The 22,591-nt window shown below is 42.0% G+C and overlaps 1 protein-coding gene across 2 annotated transcripts in view; it reads right to left on the bottom strand.

Moving 5' to 3' along the window:
* The window catches only part of Il1rl1 (interleukin 1 receptor like 1), a 26,342-nt gene extending 8,871 nt beyond the window's left edge, over positions 1–17,471 (bottom strand). Inside the window, exons 1-8 of one of the 2 annotated variants that reach the window (XM_021199161.1) lie at positions 17,446–17,471; positions 6,723–6,923; positions 6,191–6,401; positions 5,165–5,339; positions 4,890–5,052; positions 3,281–3,349; positions 1,461–1,602; positions 966–1,159 (exon numbers count right to left, since the gene is read on the bottom strand). In XM_021199161.1, the coding sequence (XP_021054820.1) occupies positions 985–1,159; positions 1,461–1,602; positions 3,281–3,349; positions 4,890–5,052; positions 5,165–5,339; positions 6,191–6,401; positions 6,723–6,801 (1,014 nt within the window). In that variant the 5' untranslated portion in view covers positions 6,802–6,923; positions 17,446–17,471 and the 3' untranslated portion in view covers positions 966–984. Of the gene's footprint in view, positions 1–965; positions 1,160–1,460; positions 1,603–3,280; positions 3,350–4,889; positions 5,053–5,164; positions 5,340–6,190; positions 6,402–6,722; positions 6,924–17,445 lie in introns of those variants that run through there. The other variant, XM_021199160.2, reaches the window with a different exon arrangement.
* Positions 17,472–22,591: the final 5,120 nt, after the last annotated feature.

Raw genomic sequence — 22,591 nt, 5'->3', positions numbered from 1 at the left:
ACATAGCTTTAATCCCAGCCACTGGGAGGTGACACATAGCTTTAACCCCAACCACTGGGAGGTTAACATAGCTTTAATCCCAGCCACTGGGAGGCAAGGCAGGGGGAATTCTAGGAGTCCAAGGGCAGAATAGTTCCTATAGTAAGAACAAACAAAAGAAGACAGACGGAACCAACAAAAATCCCAAATACCACTTCAGGCAGAGACCCAGCATGACTGTATCTAATGGGTACCTCCACCCTACCCTTTTCATCAATATATTTATCCAAATAAATGCCCCACATATTGCTATGAGTTTAGAGTTAGTGTCTCTCTCTTCCCCCATGCCCTCTTGATATTTGAAAGAAATTAAAAATGTTTTCATATTAGTTGCATTGCCATTTAGACAGTGGTCAGTATCAGAAGAGAGTGATGAGGGTAAAAAAGATGTTTACTCTTTTAAAATTGGATCAAGCTGGTCATCTACCTATCACGATGGCTGCACGTGTCAAGCCAAGGACCAAGCAAGGGAATTACTAACTGCCCAGAATGAAAGTGTGTAAGTTGTTTCCCAGGACAAGCTTACACAAAGAGATACAGCAGGGTTATTACTGCTCGGAACCCAGTATCAATACCAGTGTCCCTTGTAGCCTGTGCAAAGGATGACTGAAAAAGCCACTACTGGGCGAGAAGAAGCCCAGAGAGAAGGAAAAGAGAGAAGGGGGTCGAGAGCACATGATGGGAGGTGAGGAGAGGGGGAGGACTGTGGGGAGAACAAGGAGGAGGGGACACAGAGAGAGGAAGGATACAATGACAGACATGCCTACTGCAAGACAGAAACATTCTTGAAAGACCAGATTTAAGGAGCTTCCTCAACGTGAGAAGCACACTTGATGAATCTCGCCAACTATTCCCGTGATCATTGATGGATCCCCTGGGACCAAGCTACCACACACAGTCCTCGGAGAAAACGGATGCAGTTCACAGCTGATTCGGCCAATTTAGTCAAGCAATGTGTGAGGGACACTCCTTACTTGGTTGTTTCCTTCTCAGCCTTATGGTATGCCTTATCACGCCATGAAAGTTCAGGGCCAGACAGTCATATTCCAGGGACAGGTCCTTTTCTGTCACACCAGTTATCCTTAACACCGAGGTTAAACAATCCATGTCATTGCTGGAACTGAGAAAGCAACATGTTACTGATGTTTTCCTGGCAAGTGCCAGCTGTGAAGAGGCAGAGAGGGGTGTTTCAGCTTCAATATAGAAATTGCTGGGTGTGGTAATATTATATTCCAATGATGGGATATAATAATCCCATCATTCAGGAAGCAGAGGGATCTTTGTGAAATTGAGGTCAAGCTGGTCTACACAGTGAGTTCCAGGACATACCTAGTAAGGCTTTGTCTCAAAAGATAATAGATAGATAGATAGATAGATAGATAGATAGATAGATAGATAGATAGGTATAGTAGATGACATGCCTTTCATTTTGACCTTGCTCTTCTTGAATTCTTGCTTCACCAAAATTTCCAACTACTGTTTTGTTAATCTGCCACAGGACCTCAGCCAAGAAGTGAGAGCCTTTGCCAAAGCAAGCTGAACAGGCAATACTTGCTGTTTTTCCTAGATAAGACGTGAAGAGATTCATCGCAAAAGTTCAATTCTGCTAGTGGCATCCAGTTTCACGCAGTGTAATAAACCTGTAGTTCTGCTCACATCCCTTCCTTATCCTCTTCCTGTGCCTCTCTGTTCTCCATACCTCCTCCCCCAATGTCTCCATGTTCCTGGTAGCCCCAGCACACTCGTAACTCAGGAAATACAACACAAAGCTTGCTCTGGCCTCACATAATCACATAGGAGTTGCTGCTAGTTAAAAAGTGAGTTTCTTTTCCACTGGTCTCTTCCACAGCTTTCTCCTCCCACGGAATTCCCCTTATCTCTTCACGAGCTACCTCTGGAGCTAAAACAGCTTTACCCAACCCAACTATCAAGTATCCTGGATGTCAACATTCACAGAGTGCTCTCCTGACCAACACAGATGTGAATGCTTGCGGCCAACCATCCAACTGAGCATGGGAACCCCAATGGAGGAGTTAGAGGAAGGACTAAAAGAGCTGAAGGGGTTTTCAACCCCATAGAAAGAACAACAATATCAACCAACTAGACACCTCCCCAGAGCTCCGAGGGACTAAATCACTAGCCAAAGAATACACATGGAGGGCCCCATGGCTCTAGCTGCATATGTAGCAGAGGATGGCCTTGTCAGGCATCAATGGCAGGAGAGGCCATTGGTTCTGTTGCCCCAGCGTAGGGGAATGCTAGGGTGGTGAGTCAGGAATGGGTGGGTGGGAAAGCACCCTCATAGAAGCAGGGGAGGATGGGATAGGGGTTTTCAGACAGGAAACCAGGAAGGGGGATAACATTTGGAATGTAAATAAATAAAATAACCAATAAAAAAAAAGAAAACATCAGCGCTTATTTTGGCTACAGCCCTACATTCAACCTTCTCTTCCCAAAGCTCAGACTTATACTGAAGCTTGCCTAAAAATGAGTCACATCACAGGCATGAGGGAGGACCTGACAGACTCTGGAAAGGCAAAGCTGTGGAGAAAGGATTAGAGGCTACCACACTGCAGGAGAAAATCTAGGAACCAAGACTTGAGCTGATGAAGCAGTTAGATACCACTTGTTGGCAAGGAAGAGGGAGGCAGGAAGGATTGCACATGGGAGGTTACGTATGATCTTGCTCCACAGAGATGAGGAACGACCATGTGGGCAGAATAGGGAAGAATGCAAGCACACAGCTCATCAGAGAGTGGTATGCTGTGGCCAAGAGTGTAGGAGAGTGATAGGTTACAGAGTGTGATGAGGGAGGTATGATTCATCATGGTATTTCAGACACCAAGTCCTTTCCATTGGACCCAGCATCTAATGAATACCAACAAGAGCAGAAGCAGAGATTCATAAAACTCTACTCTCACTCTTTTGCTATCCATGACCTTTGGTGCTCCTTTGAGCATCTCTGAGCCTATATTCCTCAACAGTGAAGTGAGGACATCTGCTCCCTAGGCAGAACTGATGATAACAAGAAATGCTTCTATGACATAACCATGAACTCCAAGGCGCAACACAAACGCAGTGCTGATTTTTGCTGTGACAAGAGCAGGTGTTTTCATACTGTCACATCACATGATCCCCAAGTCCCCCTCTACTAATTCGTGACCCTTCCATAGGAAACCAGACCTGAAACCCTAAGGAAACGTTTTCCCAGGTAAAGAGAGAGTTGTTTAAATTTTCTTACCTATTTCTACTTCCATTGTGTGGTTGTATGGAGGGCTTGTAATTACTGGAAACCTAGAAAAGCCTTTTTCTTAACATTAAAAACAGAAATAGAATATAATTGTTGAAGTATTGATTAGTCATCAATATAAAGCAAGTAATTTCACAGCATTGTGTCAACTCTTGGAAAATAACCTTTGGCAGTGCAGATACACAAATGGAACAAGTGATTTATGCCACACTTCTTCTGATTACTATGTTACTTTTTGATAGCTTCTATATCATTAAGACAAATACTGCCTGATCCAGTGACTCTGTAACTTATAAATTATTTGAGAACCATGAATCTATAGAAAAAGCATAGACATACAGAGAAGATGCCATCAATCTATCCATGACAAAGATGTGTTCAGGAGCCCTCAGGTCCACTGTTCACAGCTCTCCACCACCGTGCCCATGTGTAGATGGAGAGGTTTCTTCTTCCTCCACAGGAATTTTCCCTCCTGTCACCACTGAGAAGAGGTGGGGGTGGGGAGCAGGGAGGTCTCTGGGGGCATGGATGAACCCTTCACCCCCATATGCTCATTTTATTTCTGGGTATCGAAATTAAAAAGACATTGCAGGACTTGACATTAAACAGCGAGAGGGACAGACACAACTGTGGTCTGGTGATGTTTACTCTCAAGCAACGGAGTGCGGAAAGGCTCTACACAAAACATTGTCTCCAGTATTGCTTAGTTCTGTTCTTGTTCCATGCCACTTGGAGAGTGAGACCCCATGGCTTCAATAGAAGAACTGCACCCAGAAAACCTCAATTCTATAAATATCATCAACTATGATTAGGGAATCTTCCCCTCTAACGTCTTCTTTAATGTTGAATTTCTATTTGGAAAAAGTTCTTTTCTAAACAAACGACCTGCTTTGAAAACACTGATGAGGTCAAAAGCATGATAGACCAGGACTGAAAACCACCCAGCAGTGTGTATAAAAGTACGCTGCCCTGTTACACTCAGGCCTCTTCATTTGTGGCTTTTATATCCATGAACTCAACTAGCTACATATGGACATTAGTGGCTTCTTTGATAACTCTTGTGTAGATTTTTGTTTTGTAGACTTATTATTCTCTATGAAGCAGTACACCTGGGTTTTTTTTTTTCAGTATTGCATTGGTTATTGCAAGCAATCCAGAGATGGCATAGAATTTAAGGGAGGAAGTGAGGAACCTCTGAGAAAAATATATGACACTGGATCATCCAGGATTTAGGTATATAGGCATTCTGGAGATTAACCAGAAAAAGAAGAAGGAAGAGGAGGAGGAGGAGGAGGAGGAGGAGGAGGAGGAGGAGGAAGGGGAAGAGGGAGGAGGAAGAGGGAAATTCAGACTGGGCTGTTCTTGAAAATTAAACCTCCCCCAAAAAACAGCTATGGCTTTGGTTCAAAAATATAATATCTTTCCCTGGGATTTTTAAACCTATTTCATCGCAACGTCCTTTCATGTTAGAGTATATGGAAGTTAAGAAGAGGCAGAAGGGAATAGACTAAGGAGAGAAGGTAGGGAATGCAACCAGAATTGCAGGGCTCCCTGATTGCATTTGTTTGAATGTTATCCCTTAGTGAAGCCAAGAGCTTACCTTCAACTGTGAATGATCTGGTGGCAGTCACGATGTAGTTGGTTCCATTCTCTCTGTGTGTGAATTGGCATGTGTAGTCACCTTCATCATCACGCGTCACGTTGTCAATGAACAAGTAGGCCCTGTGTGCCCTGAACCTTGGCTCTTGGAGAGCTTTGCAGTTCTGAAGCAACAACAACAACAAGACTTTCCAGCCTCCTTCCACTCAATTTTCACTCTCAGCTACATCACTTGTGCAGATTTTATCAATTTCTCCCCAGATTTCAAACATTTACCTTAAACCACTGAACAGGTGCTGTCCAATTATACAGGTCAATTGTTGGACACGTTATCTTGAAATTTTTATCTGATCCATGTACTGTCGAGTACATCAAATAATCAGGGATATTGCAGCTTGGCGACTTTTTATGTATGGTAACATTCAAGTATCCAGTCTTACTCACGTTGGGGCTATTATGTATGGTAACATTCAAGTATCCAGTCTTACTCACGTTGGAGCTATTAAAAGAAGCCAAATATTTTAAAAGAGATATTATTACCATGAAATAGCTAAATCCAGTTGTAACCCTTGGACAATATTTTGCCAATGTTTATTGAACCAGGTACAGAGTTAAGCCCTCTTAGCGAATTACATCATTTTAGTCTCACAATAGTGATTTGGGGATCATAATGATACTACTGTATGAATTATATAGATGAGGCACCTAGAGACAGAGAGATCACTTGGTAGCAGCACACACCTAACTGGTACAAGGGCCTGACTTGGAAACTGTGGTCACCAAACCATACCCAGGCTTATCTGACACTTTGTGAGTACCAGAGATAACGTGAAATCTAAACGTGTGGCAGTGTTTCGATCTGCAGTTCAGGCTGGGGGGTTTGCAGACATTGAACCCAAGTCTCTGCAGTCTACCCCGTTTGTCAGGCTCTGGCATCTACACTTTGGCACCCAACACAGATCTTTGTGGTTTTAGATGTCTGGGCTTCTGTTTCGTATGTTAGTTTGTTCTTAATCCCAGAGAGCATCAAGCGATTACTCATTGTTCTAATGGGTCACTAGACAAGCTGGGTATTCTTCTAATCAGGCTACCAATTATATATTCTACTGTTACGTATTCAAAAGCCAGCCCACCAACCCTCAGGCTGCTAGTCTTCTCAGCTGCACCTTTTTGTTCTAATCATTTTACAAACTTAACTGTTCCACTGAAGGGCAGACACAGAGAAAGCAAGGACAACTGGGCTACTGGCCATTAACAAAAGGGGAATGGGCACAAGGCTTACAGTGATTTCCTGAACAGTACCTTCTGATAACACAAGCATAAATCCCAGAGTCTTCCACTCTGGCTGGTAGAAACTTCAGACGATCTCTAAAGACAAAGATCCGATTTCTTTTTTGAGTAGGAATACTTTCATTTGTATCTGAGTAATACCATTCCACATGATCAGTCGAGCGTCCTCTTTTGGGGCATCTCACAATTAAAGCCTCGTTTTCCAGACCCCAGGATGGTTTGCCTACAAGTCAAAAGTATGAACATGATCCTGAAAGGTCCAATCAATTTGAGCTAATGTCCCTGTTTGCTCCTAGTCATCGATGGATGCTTGTAATGACTTCTGGGTGTTAAGTCTTGATTTACATAACTAAAAAATTATGATTTACTTCCTATAGGGAATTCCTTCTGAGAGATTTACAATAAAGAATGAATGAAGAGGAAATAATTTCCTAACATAAAATTCAGCCCAAAACAACAGGAAGCAGGCAGCTTAAATGAAGCCAAATATTCCCAGAATTACTTAAGTTAAAACCATAGGACTCACCTGAGAATCGGTACTTACTGCCCTCCGTAACTGTCAAATACATCGGAACTGTCAGAATTGCCAAAGCCCAAAGCCCCATTCTCCATCTGTCAGTCATGTGCTAGTGATTGATAGCTGAGGTCCCTCTATGGCAATGGCACAGGATAGTAATGGTGTGTTCACTAGGCGGTTGACGTGTGCTCTCAGATGTAGGGTCCAGAAGAGAAATCACTGTAGATGCTGAAAGATAAACCATGTAAAACCATAAGTAAAATATTTAACTTGTATCATTTTTTACTTACTTGTCTTGATTTGTCTTTGCCATACAGGACAGTCAATTGGCACATATTTATCAAATTCACATATGGATAAGAGTAGGTTTCAGGTATGACTAGATTTTTTTTTATATAATTATACCTTACCAGTCTCTTGAACATTTCCTCAAAAAGAAAAAAAAAGCTAAATGAAGAGGAAAGGAAACAAATTTTTTCATTTGTAAAAATTAGACCCATAAAATTGAGTAGATACGAGAATGTGCGGTGTTGATCAAAACCACAGCCATGTAGCAGGCTGGAGCAACATGCCAGTACACACAGATAGGCATCATTACAAAAAACGAAGGAAGGAAAGTTTTGAACTAAAACATTAGCCAGGAGGCCATCCAAAACTGTTGCCCCAAACTTTCAAAGAATAGTAACTGCCTAGGCTTGTTCTCAAAAGCTACAGAATCTTGCCAGAGGTCTGTGCACAATAAATAACCCTTTTTCTTTTAAAGAATCTATTACTGTGGCTTTGCCTTTCACCCGTCAGAGGAGGGATATAGAAAACCCCAAAGCTAGGAATAAATATTAAACTCCTTAGTCGTTTCAAGAGGGCACGTTTCTTCGAATTGCAGGCACTTTTCCATTTACAAGCGTCGGACAGTTCTTGATTCTTACCCCAGATGAAGGGCTGGAGAGAATAAGCTCAGGGCCGTGAGGCTACTTGGCGCTCCTTCGTCTCGTTTCTGCAGACTACCCACGTGGGCATGCTCTCTCTTTCTTTTTAAATACACAGATGTCTTGGCATTTCTTAACCCGCCTATCATAGAATTTGAGTTTTAGCCAAAATCCATGACTTGTTCAAAAATGCTGCTGTCTCACTGGAACTTCTTAAACTTACCACATAAATATTTAACCATAAGGACAACGTCATAATCCATCTCAGGGGAACCAATTAAATCACTCATCCCTGTCTTTGCTGGGTCGCTGAAACTGAGATAAACAATGCTGTTTATCATAATGTTCATTCCCAAATCTCTCTCTCTCTCTCTCTCTCTCTCTCTCTCTCTCTCTCTCTCTCTCTCTCTCTCTCTCACGCACACACACACCAGGCTGTCCTCCAGATGGTCATGACCTCTGGCTGATACTGTCAGGGGGCACAATTTGTTCCTGTAGTGTGGACAACCTCACAAACCACCACATGTTGGGGAGAGTGCAGGAGGGGCATGGAGATGAGCCCTGAGATGCAAGAGATCTTTATGGTCCTTGGGTGCTTAGATGTGTTTGAGAATGGAATGAGCATCTTAGGCTCAGTCCAAAGCTAGTCTAGTACCTCCGATTTTCATCTATGATCTCATCTAGGATGAAGATAACCAAGCTGTCCCAGGGAGGCCATCATCTTTTGGGGCTTCACATAAAACAAAGATTAACGGTTGGTTTTGAGTTGTACTAAGCATCCTTGTCCTGACTCTATTCTGAGACGTCTTCATGCACAGGAAGGACTGGAGGACCAACCCCACACCAGCACCAACAGAAAAAGAATTCATAGCTTTATGCAGTATCTCCTCTATGCTTCATGTGACTCTCTGTGACTCCCATATCAATTCTTCATTCCCCAAGTCAGCCAATGCCATGCTGTTGGTGTCTCCATTGTACAAATGATGACCCAGAGGCACAGAGATTAAGTAAGGGATCCCACACAACACAACGCTAAGAGAAATAGAACCCAAGCAGGCTGGCTCTAAAGGCTAGCCACCAAATCCAACTGAGCCAGGGGCAGGAAGTCAAGTGTGGAGGTACTGCTAGCTAAGAACACAACTTGAGCCAGTCCTGTGTTGCTCCTTATCATGGCTGGAACTGCTCCTGACATCTTTTCTCTGCCCAGTGGCTTAGCCAGCTCTTGGGCACCAGTGATACACTTTACAAGGCAGAAAAACCAAGCCTTTTGCTGTCTGGGAGCTTTACCTTGAGTGTGTTCCTTGCTGCTCTTGACTCTTAGGATTGCATGCAGCATGAGTTTGAGCAAAATCCAAGACTACGTTATTTGGTACTATCATTAACATTAATAATGCTTAACTAATTCAACCAAGCCCACTCAGTTGTGGCTGGGGTTACAACTAAGTGGTTGAAGCAAGGAAACATGCATTCTTTTCTTTTCCCACAGGTCAACTAAAAAATGAGAGAGAGAAACTGTCATGGTCAAATCCTTTCTCTGATCACCATGATGGAGTGATTAAAATAAGATGTTTCCCTTATCCAGGTTCTTCAAGAAACAATAAGTCACTTCAGCCTCTATTTGGGTTGTGTAGACATGGAATGCAGCCATTCGAGAATACATAGAACACAACATCATGAGGCACATCTGAGCAAGGAGGGCCTCCAACTGATGAACCAAATAGGAGTTTTAAAGCAGCCAAGTCCTTCAGAATCTAGCTAGCATCTGCCAACTTTTCTGAAAAAAAAAATGCTCTTTTATGTCTTCAAACTACCTCGTTCTAAAAAAATCAACCTTACAAAAATCTAACGTAATTTTGCACCAGTTCCCCTGATTTGGGATTACAGTTTTGAACCCATATGTGAGCCTATTCATCACCTGGTTCCCTGACATTTCTACTATAAAGTAAATTAAAACAAATTACTCTGATATTACTGGAAGGGCAGTCAGCTTCTTCCATTTGGGCCTTGGCACTGGCATGTTTTGTAACAGGGGGTATTGTGCAAAGCTTATTCATTTGACTTGGCCAATGGTGCAGTTAAGTTTAAACTGCAACTGTAATCCACCTGAGCTGGCTACCTGTACCCCGATCTTATCACAAGTCCACTGTAGGAGTTGGGAACTTTTTTCGTTCGTCATATTAAAACCATACAAATATCATCAGTTGCATAACTTTCAGGAAATCTTACCAGAACAAGCAAAGAATGGATTACTTTGACCTCCTATAAATAAAGAGCAGTTTTAAATTTGGTTTTCTTTCTTTTTCTTTTTTCTCTTTTCCTAATGAAATTATGTGCGGAGCTGTTATCTGTCAGCCACAGATCTCATACAACCGGTCATCATAGGAAATGCACATTTTCTCCTGGATCCTTCGATTCACCTACTCGGGCTCTGTTGCTATAAAGGTCACACTGCCCCAACAATAAGAAGTACGAGCATCAAGAGAAAAGTCTTCCTACCTGCAGAACCTAACACCTGGTGTCCTTTAGCCTTGTCTCCTGGCCCCTGTGAAAGCTGGCTTCTCCACAACTTTTCCTCGATCAGTAATGAACACATCGTTGTTGGCTCAGAGCAAAATTCTTCACACTTGATCTGCCTTCCTCCACATATGTGGCAGGCAGTCAGCCCATGTGGATGAGTCACCAGTGTCACCTCTGAACCCTATCCTACCTGCAACATCCCCCCCCCCACCATCTTCATCCATGGCATCATCTTATACTTGCGTTTTCTTGATAACTCAGTGAGAGCTTTCTGGTGCCTCATCAGTATCTTCTGGATGCACTGATTCCAGAGAACCCCTAAGAATCTAAGTCAATTCATGCATCTCTCTGGTACCCTTATACTTTAGCAGGAGGAAAAGCCAATATCCTAGAGTGTCCATGTGGGCTTATGGACAGGATGCTATTGCCTATCAACTCTGTGTGGCTTTCTGCCCTTTCTGTTCATAAACAGAGTCCACTGCCCCCCTTGTTCTTTCTCCCAAAACATCTCATTGCAGCTACCCATCGACTAACTCTTCTCCTCCAACCTGATTCAGACCTTTTCCTCAAGGCTCATCCTGGTATCCTGGTGGGCTTTCTGATGCTATGAAGAAACTACTGAGGCCAAAAGCAGCACAGCAGGGAGGAGAAGGCTTGTCTGGTTCACAGGCAACATTCCTTTGCTGCAGGAAGTCCCAGAAAGAGCTCAAGGCAAGAACCTGGAAGTAGGAGGTGAAGTAGAGACTGAAGACGAATGCTGCTTACTGGCTTTCCTACCCTGGCTTGTCTAGTCCCTGCAGGACTAGGCACATCCTCTCCCTCTGAGACCAGACAAGGCAGCCGTTAGGGAACAGGGAAAGCTTCACATACACTTGGTTTAAATGAGCAAAGACAGCCAGAGAGAAAAGTTTTGCATTTGACACTCCAGCCTCAGAGTGTAGATGACAACAAGAGAGTGATGGACCTCTACCCAGAGACCTCAGCTCTCCTGAAACATTGAATTCTCTTTGCTCTCTCATGTTCGACCAGGCCCAGGTCATCTGGAAAGATCCATGGGGAAAACTTGGCCACAGACAAAGCCATCAGGAGGAATGGAGAAAGAATTCTGTGGGGGTGGAGGGTGGGGGTGTGGGGTGGGGGTAACAGTCATGTGAGAAACCCCCAGCGGTCCTAATTGTTTGCATGTGTAAGGTGACTAAGACATAAGTAAGCTATTCAGACCTCGGAGCAGTTACTGTGTCACGTGCCCCTGACCATGTGTCACCAGGGTATGAATTTGTCACACCTTAATTGAATCCAGGTGTATCTTCCTTTGTGTAACAGTCACTGTGGCTGCGATTTTTCCCAGCATCAACTATCCAAAACACTGTTTCAAAGAAATGGAATCGAGTTGGAGAATGGAAACAACCTGACATTAAGATTTCATATGTAACTAAAATAACTGTAGCAGTGCAATGTTGGCACAAAGTTATAATACATAGTGGACAAAGGCAGAAAATGAACACCAAGAAATAGACTCAGAGAGTGATCTGGCATTTCATGGAAGTATACAAGCAACTGTATGGGGAAACATCATTTTCCAACACATGATGATAGAAAACTGGCTATCTGTGTGGAAATTTTTCATACACAAAATTAAAATCAATCATATTTTATAACATAAAATCTCTTTGACTTAGTACAGGAAAAGAACTTAAACCGTATACACACAAATGACCTCACTGATCCTAAAAGAATAAGTAACTTAGACTTTGCCAAATTTAGATTGTCTGTTCTTCAAAGGATATTGAAATTTAAATATGCTAACCCAGAGTTTCTGATAAAGTCCACACATCTGAAGAATGACTTATATAGCTATAATTCACAAAATTCTCTTTTAAGCCAATATAAAGAAAATCAAGTGATTAATTCAAAAATGAGGAAAAGATCTAAAGTGAATTTAACAAAAGAAAAAATTCATCATTCAACAGTAAACTCATAATATTCAGAATTATCAATCATTACAGATGTTAATATAATTAAATTACTATACAATTCTATTTTACATCCAATTTTTTAAAAATCCTAGCAATACCCAGTATTGGAAGGCCATGTGTGGTCTCAACTCTTAGCCATTGCACATAGATTGCCATGAGAGCTTCAACTATAACTGCATCACACTACAGTCATTTCTGATTAAACATTTGCTGTAGGAGCCAAGAATTCCCCTGTGTATTATCCTGAGAGAGATAATAATGTATGCACACAAGCAAGTCCTCTGTGATGGTCCAGTGTCTTGATTTATATAAGACACACTGGCCATGCAGCAACATTCACCAGAAGGTACATGAACAACCATCTGCGCTCACGGAACACTGCCCAGCAATGAGAGAATAAAGCACCAATGTGTGCGACATGAGTTAATCCAAGAAACGTTATACTGAAAGAAAGAGATCATACTTAAAAGAATCTACATTGTGTAACCCAGGGATACAGTCTTTCAAAACCTCAAGGGATTAAGGCAATGTGAAAGACAAGGATGGGTGATTATCTGTAAAGGTGGATGTGAGAAGTATGGGGGGATCACAATTGAAATGAGGGCCGTCATCTACACATGTGTGGAAACTTATCGAGCTTCATGTGTAAAATGTATACATTTTGCATTTTAGACAAGATAGTATATCTAAAAAATCTGTAGCATTTCTCAGTACTTTAACTCCTAGAGAATTAAATCACATTTCCACAAACAAGCCATACCCATAATACTGAACCTGAAATGACTCAGAAGTCTATCTACAGAATCGGTAAGCAAAAGGCATAAATAGTCAGTGATAAAGGGAAGGAATTGCTGGTGTAAGGACATGATGAACTGATGACACTCAAAGACAGAATGATCTGAAAGTATTGGAATCATTTCAAAGTGAAAAAGCAAGCTCTTCCCCAAAATATCCCAAGCAAAAGTTGCCAAATACAGAACAGTATGTACTATCCTTATGTGATGCTGAGCAATGGGGATTACAGATTCTGGTGATGGAAACTAGAAGCCCTGTGGATGGTTCACTGGAAAGGAAAGAAACAAAGGTCTGTTTCCTGGAAAGAAGAGGCATAGCCTGTGCTGGATGTGGCTTAGTGGACAGAGACAGCATCCAAATTCATTCAACAGAGTGTTTAACCATCCCTTGATTCCTTCTGTACATGTGACAGGAAATCACATACTAAAGTCAGTTCTGGGATCTGTCACAGCAGGAGAAAGCCCTACATGTGATGGTAGTCACATTATTTTACCCCTTGCCACAATCCCTGGAGGAAACAGGTGACTCTTAATAAAAATTCCAAGGACAAGTTGTTCTAGGAAGAATTCTTTTGATTCCTGTTTCTAATTGATTGCCATTATTATTGTATGTGATGTGGTAACACACATGAGGTAATCAAAGGATAACTTGTATGGAATCAATTTACTTCCTGGACCTTTACGTGGGGACTGGGGATTGAACTCAGACTGCTAGGTTTGGACAAGTGCCCTTACCTTCTGAGTCCTCTTGCTGGCCCCTCTATCCCGGATTTTTCTGCTTCAAACCTCTAGGTAAGTTTTCCCTTACCATTTTTTTTTTCAGTTTTCTACTTAAAAGTAAGAGCAGTCAGCCAGATGTATTTCCAGCTTCTTAGATGAAAGTATAGATGACCTTAAAAACATTTACCAGATCCACAGCACATACATTGACAAGCCAGAGTGACAGCTCTCCACAGTGAAGGGCAGGCCTCATCGAACAGCATCATGACAACCAGAAGGGCAGAGATGGACTTCCAACAGGTACACTGTGCCTTTACTTGTGATGGAAATCCTGCCTCAGTTTCTCACCTGCTGCTCTTTAGGATCAGATTCAAGATGACCTTATCAACTCCACATATTTAAGCCTGCCAGACTTATGCATTCTGGACTTGCAAGATCTTACTTATGTATTAGTCAAAGAAAAAAAAAAAAGCATCAAGTCAGAAATGCCAGGTAGAAAGATGAATACCTATTGGTTCTGCTGCTCCAGAAACTACTAATACAGCATATGTCAATACAAAACCAACCCAACAGAACTTGTTTGATCTCAGATTATTTTTTAGTATAACTGGTCAACCAGAGACTAATTTCTTTACCTGGGGCACCTGACAATAATGCTAAATCTTCATTGCTGTGCTACGCCACTGAAAGGTAAAGATGCTTATTTTCTATGCATGCTGATCTTTCTATGGACCAGATTCATTTTGAGTTCTCTAAGTCACTTTGTTGGGGGAGATGCAATGCTCGAAGGATCTTTGATTCTGCACAGGGCGTGACTAGCAGGAGAGAGCGGGTCATCTGATACCACCATGCTACCTTCTCAAGTCATGTTTGTAACCGTCAGTGCTACGGTGGCTGATACTGATGGCCAACTTTAGAAGAGCTAGAATCACCCAAGACAACCAGGACAGTTCCCGTTTTGTTGATTGAGGTGGGAGGATCCTCTCTAATAATAAATAATGAATAAGTATTCACTTTTAATGACTCCACCCATTTAAAGTAAGATATGTGGAAATAATCTTTATAAGATAGTAGGTGGTAAGAAGTGATAACAGACATTGGAAGAAAGCCAGGTCAAGTGTCTGAATTTTGAGGGTTTCCCAAGAAAGGGTCATGGGGAGTATTCAGAGGACTCATTGGTAAGGATTGACTAGTGACTCATTGGTAAGGATTTCCAGGCCTTAGAATTTTGTAGAGTGGAACATACCAACTCTGCATCAAACAGGCTTTCAACTGCAACATTTTGAACCTCAGACTGCTATGGGGATTAGACACTGATCATTGCTCCAGACATTGGAGCTATAGGAAAGTACCAGACAGAAAGGAGGGATATAAAACCACCTTATACTATAAACATTATTCCCCAGAAGAAAGGGATAACAGACATCATAAGTAAGTAAAAGATCATGTAAAGAAAGGCAACGCAGACAGGAATAGGAAGGTAATTCTACAACAGATGATCTAAGAAGGCTGCCTAGGATAGTGCCTTGCAGAAAAACTACAGAAGCACAGCTCAGGCAGCTCAGACAGGAGGACCAGGCCAGCCTGGAGTCCTGCTGAAGACGGATGTCCCAGGTCTGAGAGTCAGAAAGGTCCTGTGGCCCAAGTGAAGCAAGGAAAGGTGGAGACTTAAGAACAAGTAAGAGAGCCACCTTCTGACTCCTGAGCACTCTCACACTAAGTTGGTGCAAACCAAGGCAGATTTTAGGCACACTCCTATATTTTGATGTAGGTTCTAGAATATTTTTAAGGATAGAAGTAAGTATGGAGGCAGGAAAGATAGACATGTGAGGCGGGAAATACCCTTGCTTCGTGGAAAAATAGAGGATAATACATGGCTCACTGGCATTTTTGAAGGTATATTTGCTTTGAAAACCTGCCCTCTTACAGTAAGTTAGAAAAACAAACAAGATAAACAGAAAAAGAAAAGATTATAGTTTTCATTTGGAGATGATAGGAGTGGAGGAGGTCATTAGATGTGCTAAGTGTGGACGTGATCACTGAGGTACAGCCCCACTGCTTAGAATATGTATTCAGGAAGAGAAGAAGTGCCATAGTGTTAGTAGTTGAGAGGCCAAGACAGGAGGGTTCACCTGTTCAAGGCCAGCTGGGGCTGCATGGCAAAGCTCTGTCTCAAAAGGAAAATAACAGATACAGAGCGATGTGGCTAGAAGGAGAGAGAGAAAGGGGGAGGGATGGAGGGTCAGAGGGAGAGAAGGAAGGAGGGAAAGAAGGAATGAATAAACAAATGAACCAACCAAGCAACCAATGAAGGAATGAAAATACAGCAGGTAAACATGCAAATGTTTGTAAGGACCTGAACCTATCCACACACTAGCTTGTACTAGTATGTGCTCAATAAAATGTTTTTTAATCATTAGAGCTCTTAAAACCAGGGACACACCCTTCCTGCCCATCACTCTTCCTGTACATTCAGTTGCCCTATGGGTCCACAAATATGTAGGCACCCATGCAGAAAAATGCCTTAGGACCAAACACTTTCCCTCAACAACTTAATCAGAAATAGGGAAAACCCCAAACTCCTCTGGAAGATCAGACACTTTCAAATTAGTAGTCCCAGCACCCAGATAGCTGGACAAAGAGAAAAACATGCTCAGAGCAGGAAAGGGACACATAACAGCGATGAACTCTAACAGCACTTCTTGTTCTCTCTTATCACAACACTAAGGATTCTACACCCAATTCTTCTTTAGAAACCACCCATTGAGCTTGGTGTTAGGCCTAACATGCTTGCTGGCTTTCTAGACAAGGAACCCAAGACTTAACAAAGAAAACCAAGTTGCCTAGAGTCCAAGCAAATGAATATATAATCAGGAGTTAATCACTAGGTTGGGGATGTGGCTCCATGATAGAGCACTTGACCAGCCTGCATGATGTGCTAGGTTCAGTGCCCCTGAGTCCCAGTAGACAAGAAAAAGAACATGGGTTGGATGCAGGATAGCATAAATCTGAATTGTCTGTCTCAGTCACTCTCCGTGGAGAATGGTAAAGGTGAGATCTAGATGTTCAGAAGGGGGCTAGCGCAGTGGTGTGACCAAAGTCTGGCAGATACAGAAGGGCACTTCCTGTTTGGTTTTTACTTTTCTAATTTCTGAAAGTAACTACAATAAAAAACAAATGTTCAGGGGGAATGTCTGAAGTCCAGTTCTAAGTTATTTTGCTGTACACACTCTTCTGGACACCTTTCGAGGAACAAGAAGTAGACTGTCAGCCCAAGAGTCAAAGAAGGCACCAGGACAGCAGAAGGGGCAGGACGGGTGGGGAGAGCTCAGTGATCCCTGACTCCCACGTAGACTGATTAGCCCACTCCCACCATCCCTCAATGTTCTTCTCACAGCCCTACCCCCTTACCCCACAGACTCTCACTCAACACTTTCAGTCAGGAACACTTCACTACATCATTTCCAGAATTGTCTGGTTCCCAGAGATGATTCAAGAATCCATGAGCACTCTAGATGCATGTTCTGAAGTTTCACATCCTTCCAGAGCTCCACCCCAATCCTTCTCAACACTATAGACCAAAATCCCATCTCACACGCTAGAGTTCAAGAGCTCAACCTTATTACTCTGTGCCTTGGGCTTTAGCTGTTTTTTTTTTTAATTCCCATTAATAATACTATCTTTCTCACAAGCAAAGGTTGTAGTGATGATCATCTTTAACCTAAGTTTGTATTAGAAAAAGCTTTTCCCTTTGAGATGAAGCCATCTTTGATTAAATGAATAATAAATGAATAAATAAACCCTGAAAAGTACTCACCATTAGCCAGAGGTCCTAGCCATCTTTATTCCTCAGCTTCTCACCACCAGAATTTGTCTACTGCAGAAGGTGACTTCTCTAATAGTTTTATGCAAATACGGCTGCCACCCTATCTCTAAACACCTCCCAGTTTCCTTATCAGTTACTTTACAGGAACCCAGTTGTTGATAGACAGAAACTGACTGGTAACTCAGCGATAGCTGTTAACCATCTTCACTTGTTTTACTGTTTGTCTTAGACATTTGACACAATGTACTTCCAGTTTTAACCTTATCTCCATGGACCTTCAAGTATCATCAAAACAAAAACCAGCCTGACTCCCGCTGGCCATCTCTTGTTGTCCTGAGAGGGCAGATGGATGGGCAGAAGTTCCTACAGCTGTGCTCTGGATTATTTCCACCTGTTTCCAAACGGCCTCTCAAGTCCTTGTAAGAAAGATTTTATGAGTTCACGTTAAGTGTTCTAGAATACTAAATACCTATTTTAGTTCTCTATACAATTGTTTTTCTTCACATTTGTAGCTTTTGAACCAATGGGATGTGTAACTAACCAAAGCCCTCCATATGGAGAAAGAACGTACACTTTAGGTACAACCTGGTTTGTCTCTTACTTGTTGTGTAATTTGGGGAATTATTTTGTTTTGGTCTCTCAAAATAATATCTTGTCCAAAAGGTATGATTGCTGCTAAATAAATAGCCTCTGTAAAGATAATCTATATTAAAGTTTCTCTGCCTCATGCATGCACTTTTGGCAAAACTACATTTAAAAAAAAAAAAACCAAAATGAAACAAACAAACACCTTTAGGATTTATTTGACCAGGCAGACCTCTTGAAAACTCAGCAGATGTCACACATGTGGCTAAGTCAGTAACAAGTTTGAGATAGAGCCTGGGCTTTGATCCTACTCATCATTGGATGTTTTGTTTTTATTGTTTTGTTTTTGTTTGTTTTTGTATTTTGGTTTGTTTGTCTTTTTTGTCCTTGTGTCAAGAGACCAGTTACCCACATTTCAGCCAAATCATTTCTGCAGTTACTGGCATCATGAATAAAAGCTGAAAGACCAGCAAGTAAATGCCATCAGAATCTTACTGTGTAGTCTCCACACAGAATGTGGCTTTATGTGGAGTCACCTAGCCTTTATTCCCCATGGCATGAAAAGGGAGAAAACAGGAACATGCAGTCAACCATACACCACCTACTGATTGACATGCCCAACATTATCCCAGACACAAGTAATCAATCACACACCACACACTGACTGACATGGCCCACATTAATCCAGATACTCAAAGATGCATGAACATGAAACACATTCTTAGCTTCATGGAATGCAACCCTGTAAGACTTGGGAGAGGGGTCATAACATTTTTATAAGCCTGAAAATATAGAGTTCAAACTAAGATATTTGAAAAGTAAAAATTTTATAAATTAGAATGGATTGTTCCACAATTATATGCTTGCTTGTTTGTTTGTTTGTTTTGCTTTGCTTTGCTTTGACAATTTGATCTAATCTAGAATCATCTGGGAAGAAGAAACGTCAAGTGAGAAAAGTCTCTATCATGTTGGCCAGTGAACAAGCCATTGGGAAATCTTCTCATTTAGTAATTAATGTAGGGTTACCTCACTAAGGATGATATCCTCCAGATACATCCATTTGCCCAAGAATTTCATAAATTCAGTGTTTTTAATAGCTGAGTAGTACTCCATTGTGTAAATGTACCACAGTTTCTGTATCCATTCCTCTATTGAGGGACATCTGGGTTCTTTCCAGCTTCTGGCTATTATAAATAAGGCTGCTATGAACACAGTGGAGCATGTGTCATTATTACCCCCGAGCTAGAGTCTCTAGCTGCATATGTAGCAGAAGATGGCCTAATCGGCCATCATTGGGAAGAGAGGCCCCTTGGTCTTGTAAACTTTATATGACCCAGCACAGGGGAAGGCCAGGGCCAAGTAGTGGGAGTGGGTGGGTAGGGGAGCAGGGGCGGGGGTGGGGTATAGGGAACTTTCAGGATAGCATTTGAAATGTAAATAAAGAAAATAATAATAAATAAATTTTAAAAAATAATTAATGTAGGAATAGCAGCCACTGTGGATGGTGGCACCCCCTAGACAGGTGGTCTTGGTTGTATAAGGAAGCAGTCTGAACAAATATGGAGATCAAGCCAGTAAGCAGCGTTTTTTCTATGGCCTCTGCTTCGATTCTTGCCTCCAGGTTTGAGAATGATTTCCTGCCCTGGCTTCACTCAACTGTGGAGTTGACAGGGAAGAATCAGGTGAAGTAAACCCTTTCTTCCCCATGTTTCCTTTGACCACGGTGTTGGTCACATCAACAGAGATCAAGCTAATGTGACAGCCTTTCCTCATGAGCGGATCTTTTCCCCATCTGCTGTTGTGGTTGGCCTATGGTTCAACCCTAACTCTAGATCTCTTGATATCATTTCTTGTCATGAGTATGACAATAACAGTCTTGAAGAACGTGGCCCGGGTCAGTGTTTGAGAATGTGGTTATTTATCTTTAAGACAGTCTTCATCAATCCTTCACATTTATGTCTTTGGTACTCTCTAAATGAATAGTGGTGTCCTCAATGCTCCCATCAAAGCCCAGAGAGACCAATGTTGAGGTCCTCCAGAACTAGAAATAAAAAGGTCTTACTGAAAAAAAAAATATGTGAAAAGCCTAAGTAGTCCTGTATGGGTTTGGTATGTGTCTATTTATAAAGGCTTTGAAAAGTATGCATCTCAAAGACTGCTAGATCACATCCACCTCAAAGGGGGAGTCTAGTCCAACCGTCTTGGAAAGTCCCTCAAACCAGAAGGTCTTGGATGTCCCCCATCCAGTCTGATACACCCTCATTTTCCATCCAGCAAAAAGAACTGTACCACTTAAAATTAGGAGTCTCTAAAGAAACAAGATGCAATCAGAGGTGTTTCTGAGGGTGGTAAGATGGCTCATGGGTAAAGGCACTTGACCTCAAGCCTGACAACCGGAGCTGTCTCCCCAGGACCAACATGGGAGAAGAAAAGAGGAAGTCCTCTGGCCTCCACAGGTGTTCTGCTGTGTGTGCACATGCATGCATTGTGCCCCCCACACCCACACACACCGTCCCAGCAACAGAGAACAAACAGTCACAGATACAACCCCACAAAAACAGCACGGACGTAAAAAGTGTCTCAAGACTAAATGGCCTAAACCCAAAGATAAGCTGGGGATTCTGTGTGTGGATGTGTGGGAGGTGGTTCATGAAATTTTAAGGCAGGTCTGAACAAGAAAGCAAAGCAGAAAATCATCTGTAACAAATCATCAATTAATGGTGGATGCCAGACAGGAGGAGCGGCAGGGGGCAAGTGAGCTAGCTCCCTGGAGATGGTCCACCATTTTGTACGGCTGTGATAGATGCACCTTGGAGAGGCAAAGCCTCTTGTTGGTGCTGAGGTGTCTCGTGTTTGCCATTGCTACTTTCTTCATATGTCTAGCATAGTGTGATTGGGCATGGGAAGAGCCTCGTGGCCTATGGGTCTGGTGTGATCTCTTCTTGGGAGACAGCCCACTCTATTGGGCAATTTTCCTGTAGATCAACATAAAGATGAACTTTCATAAGATAATATTTTTTATATGAACTAATGATTTTACAGAATTACTGACTTGATGTAAACAGTTTTAGGAAGTTAGGGTAATAGAAAGTTTAAGGAGATGGTTTAGGTTGTTTTATCCAAAAGAGATAATAAACTTAGAATTAAGAATGAGATGTGGACCCTCCATGTAGAATAGTAAGGGCTGCATAGGTTAGATAAAGGAGTAAAGTGAGCTTTCATGTGTTATGAACGTGTAATTGTACTTGGAAGAGGAAAATAGGCTTGGAACAAGCTAGCAATCAAAGAAAACATTTCATTTTAGGTTGCGTCTGAGTTCCTGGATCTTATGATCAAGGGATGCAGCCATTGGTTTTGGTGTGCAACATGAAAAGACAGGATAATGAATGAAAAGCAAATAATTCTATTGTGAGAATAAGAGTAGAGAATAGATGATTAGCCAGTTTAACCGAATAAGACTTCAAAAATGAAACGTAAGCCAGATGATGATCTGTTTCTGGGAAATACAGATTTTCGTCTGCAAAGCATAGGGAAAAAAACCAAAACTTCCTACTATAGACGGGCTTGCTTCAACTTCGTCAATCAGTGACAAAAGAGTTATTGCTTTGGGGTTACAATGAACTTGTAGAGAGAAAGATAGACAGGAAATGTGTAGTTAGGTATGTGTTTCAAAACAAGAATACATAATCAATAATTCTGTTGTAATTTCCTTTCCTGTGATGATTTTAATCTGGTTTTGAAGTATATGTTTCCATGGCGATTACTTTTAGAGAATATGTAATTTGTGGCTATGAGGAAATCTTTTTCTTACATAGAGAATTCTGTCTTAGGTTGGATAAAAAGGCTAAGGAGAGAGGAGTTGTTTGAGTCTGCTTATTGAAGCTTTGCTCCATCCACTAAGTGTGTGTGTGTGTGTGCGTGTGTGTGTGTGTGTGTGTGTGTGTGTGTGTGTGTGTGTGTGAAGTTTTTGCAGCTTGCTCATTGAATCTTGTTTTATCCACTGAGCGTGTGTAAGTGGGTGCCTGCTTTACATTGTCTCAAACCCCCACATCACGTCCTTAGTTCACTGAACACAATGTTGGAGCTGGTCTCCAACACTTTTCTAGATTATTCAACAGGAAATAAAACCTCAGCTTTGTTTTGTGCATACAGAGCAGTAAATTCGTTTGGAACTTACAGTTTCATAATGGTGGAGGCAGGGAGGCAGGGGGAGTCTCCTCATGGACAAGAACTGAATTGGCCTGACCAGTTGCCCTTAGTGAACTCCATTTTGCTTACCTGGTCTGCAAAGGGGAAGACTGGACTGCAGTAACTCCTGTTCCCATCTTTAAAGAGTTAAAAGTTACAATCAGGTGAGCAGTCTGGGTCTCTACCCTTCACTCTCACCACCCCCCCAACCTATCTGAAGTCCATGTGGTTTCTGGGGCCAAGAATCATGCTTAATGGACATGCTCACTTGGAGAAAAAATAATTTTCATCTGAAACTTTTGATGTTTACATTCTCTATCTCAGAGCAAGAGAGAGAGGTGGGGAGGGAGAAAGAGGAGAGGAG

The sequence above is a fragment of the Mus pahari genome, chromosome 5 (genome assembly GCF_900095145.1).
Source record: "Mus pahari chromosome 5, PAHARI_EIJ_v1.1, whole genome shotgun sequence".
Lineage (NCBI taxonomy): Eukaryota > Metazoa > Chordata > Mammalia > Rodentia > Muridae > Mus > Mus pahari.
This window is presented reverse-complemented; position numbering and strand designations above follow the sequence as displayed.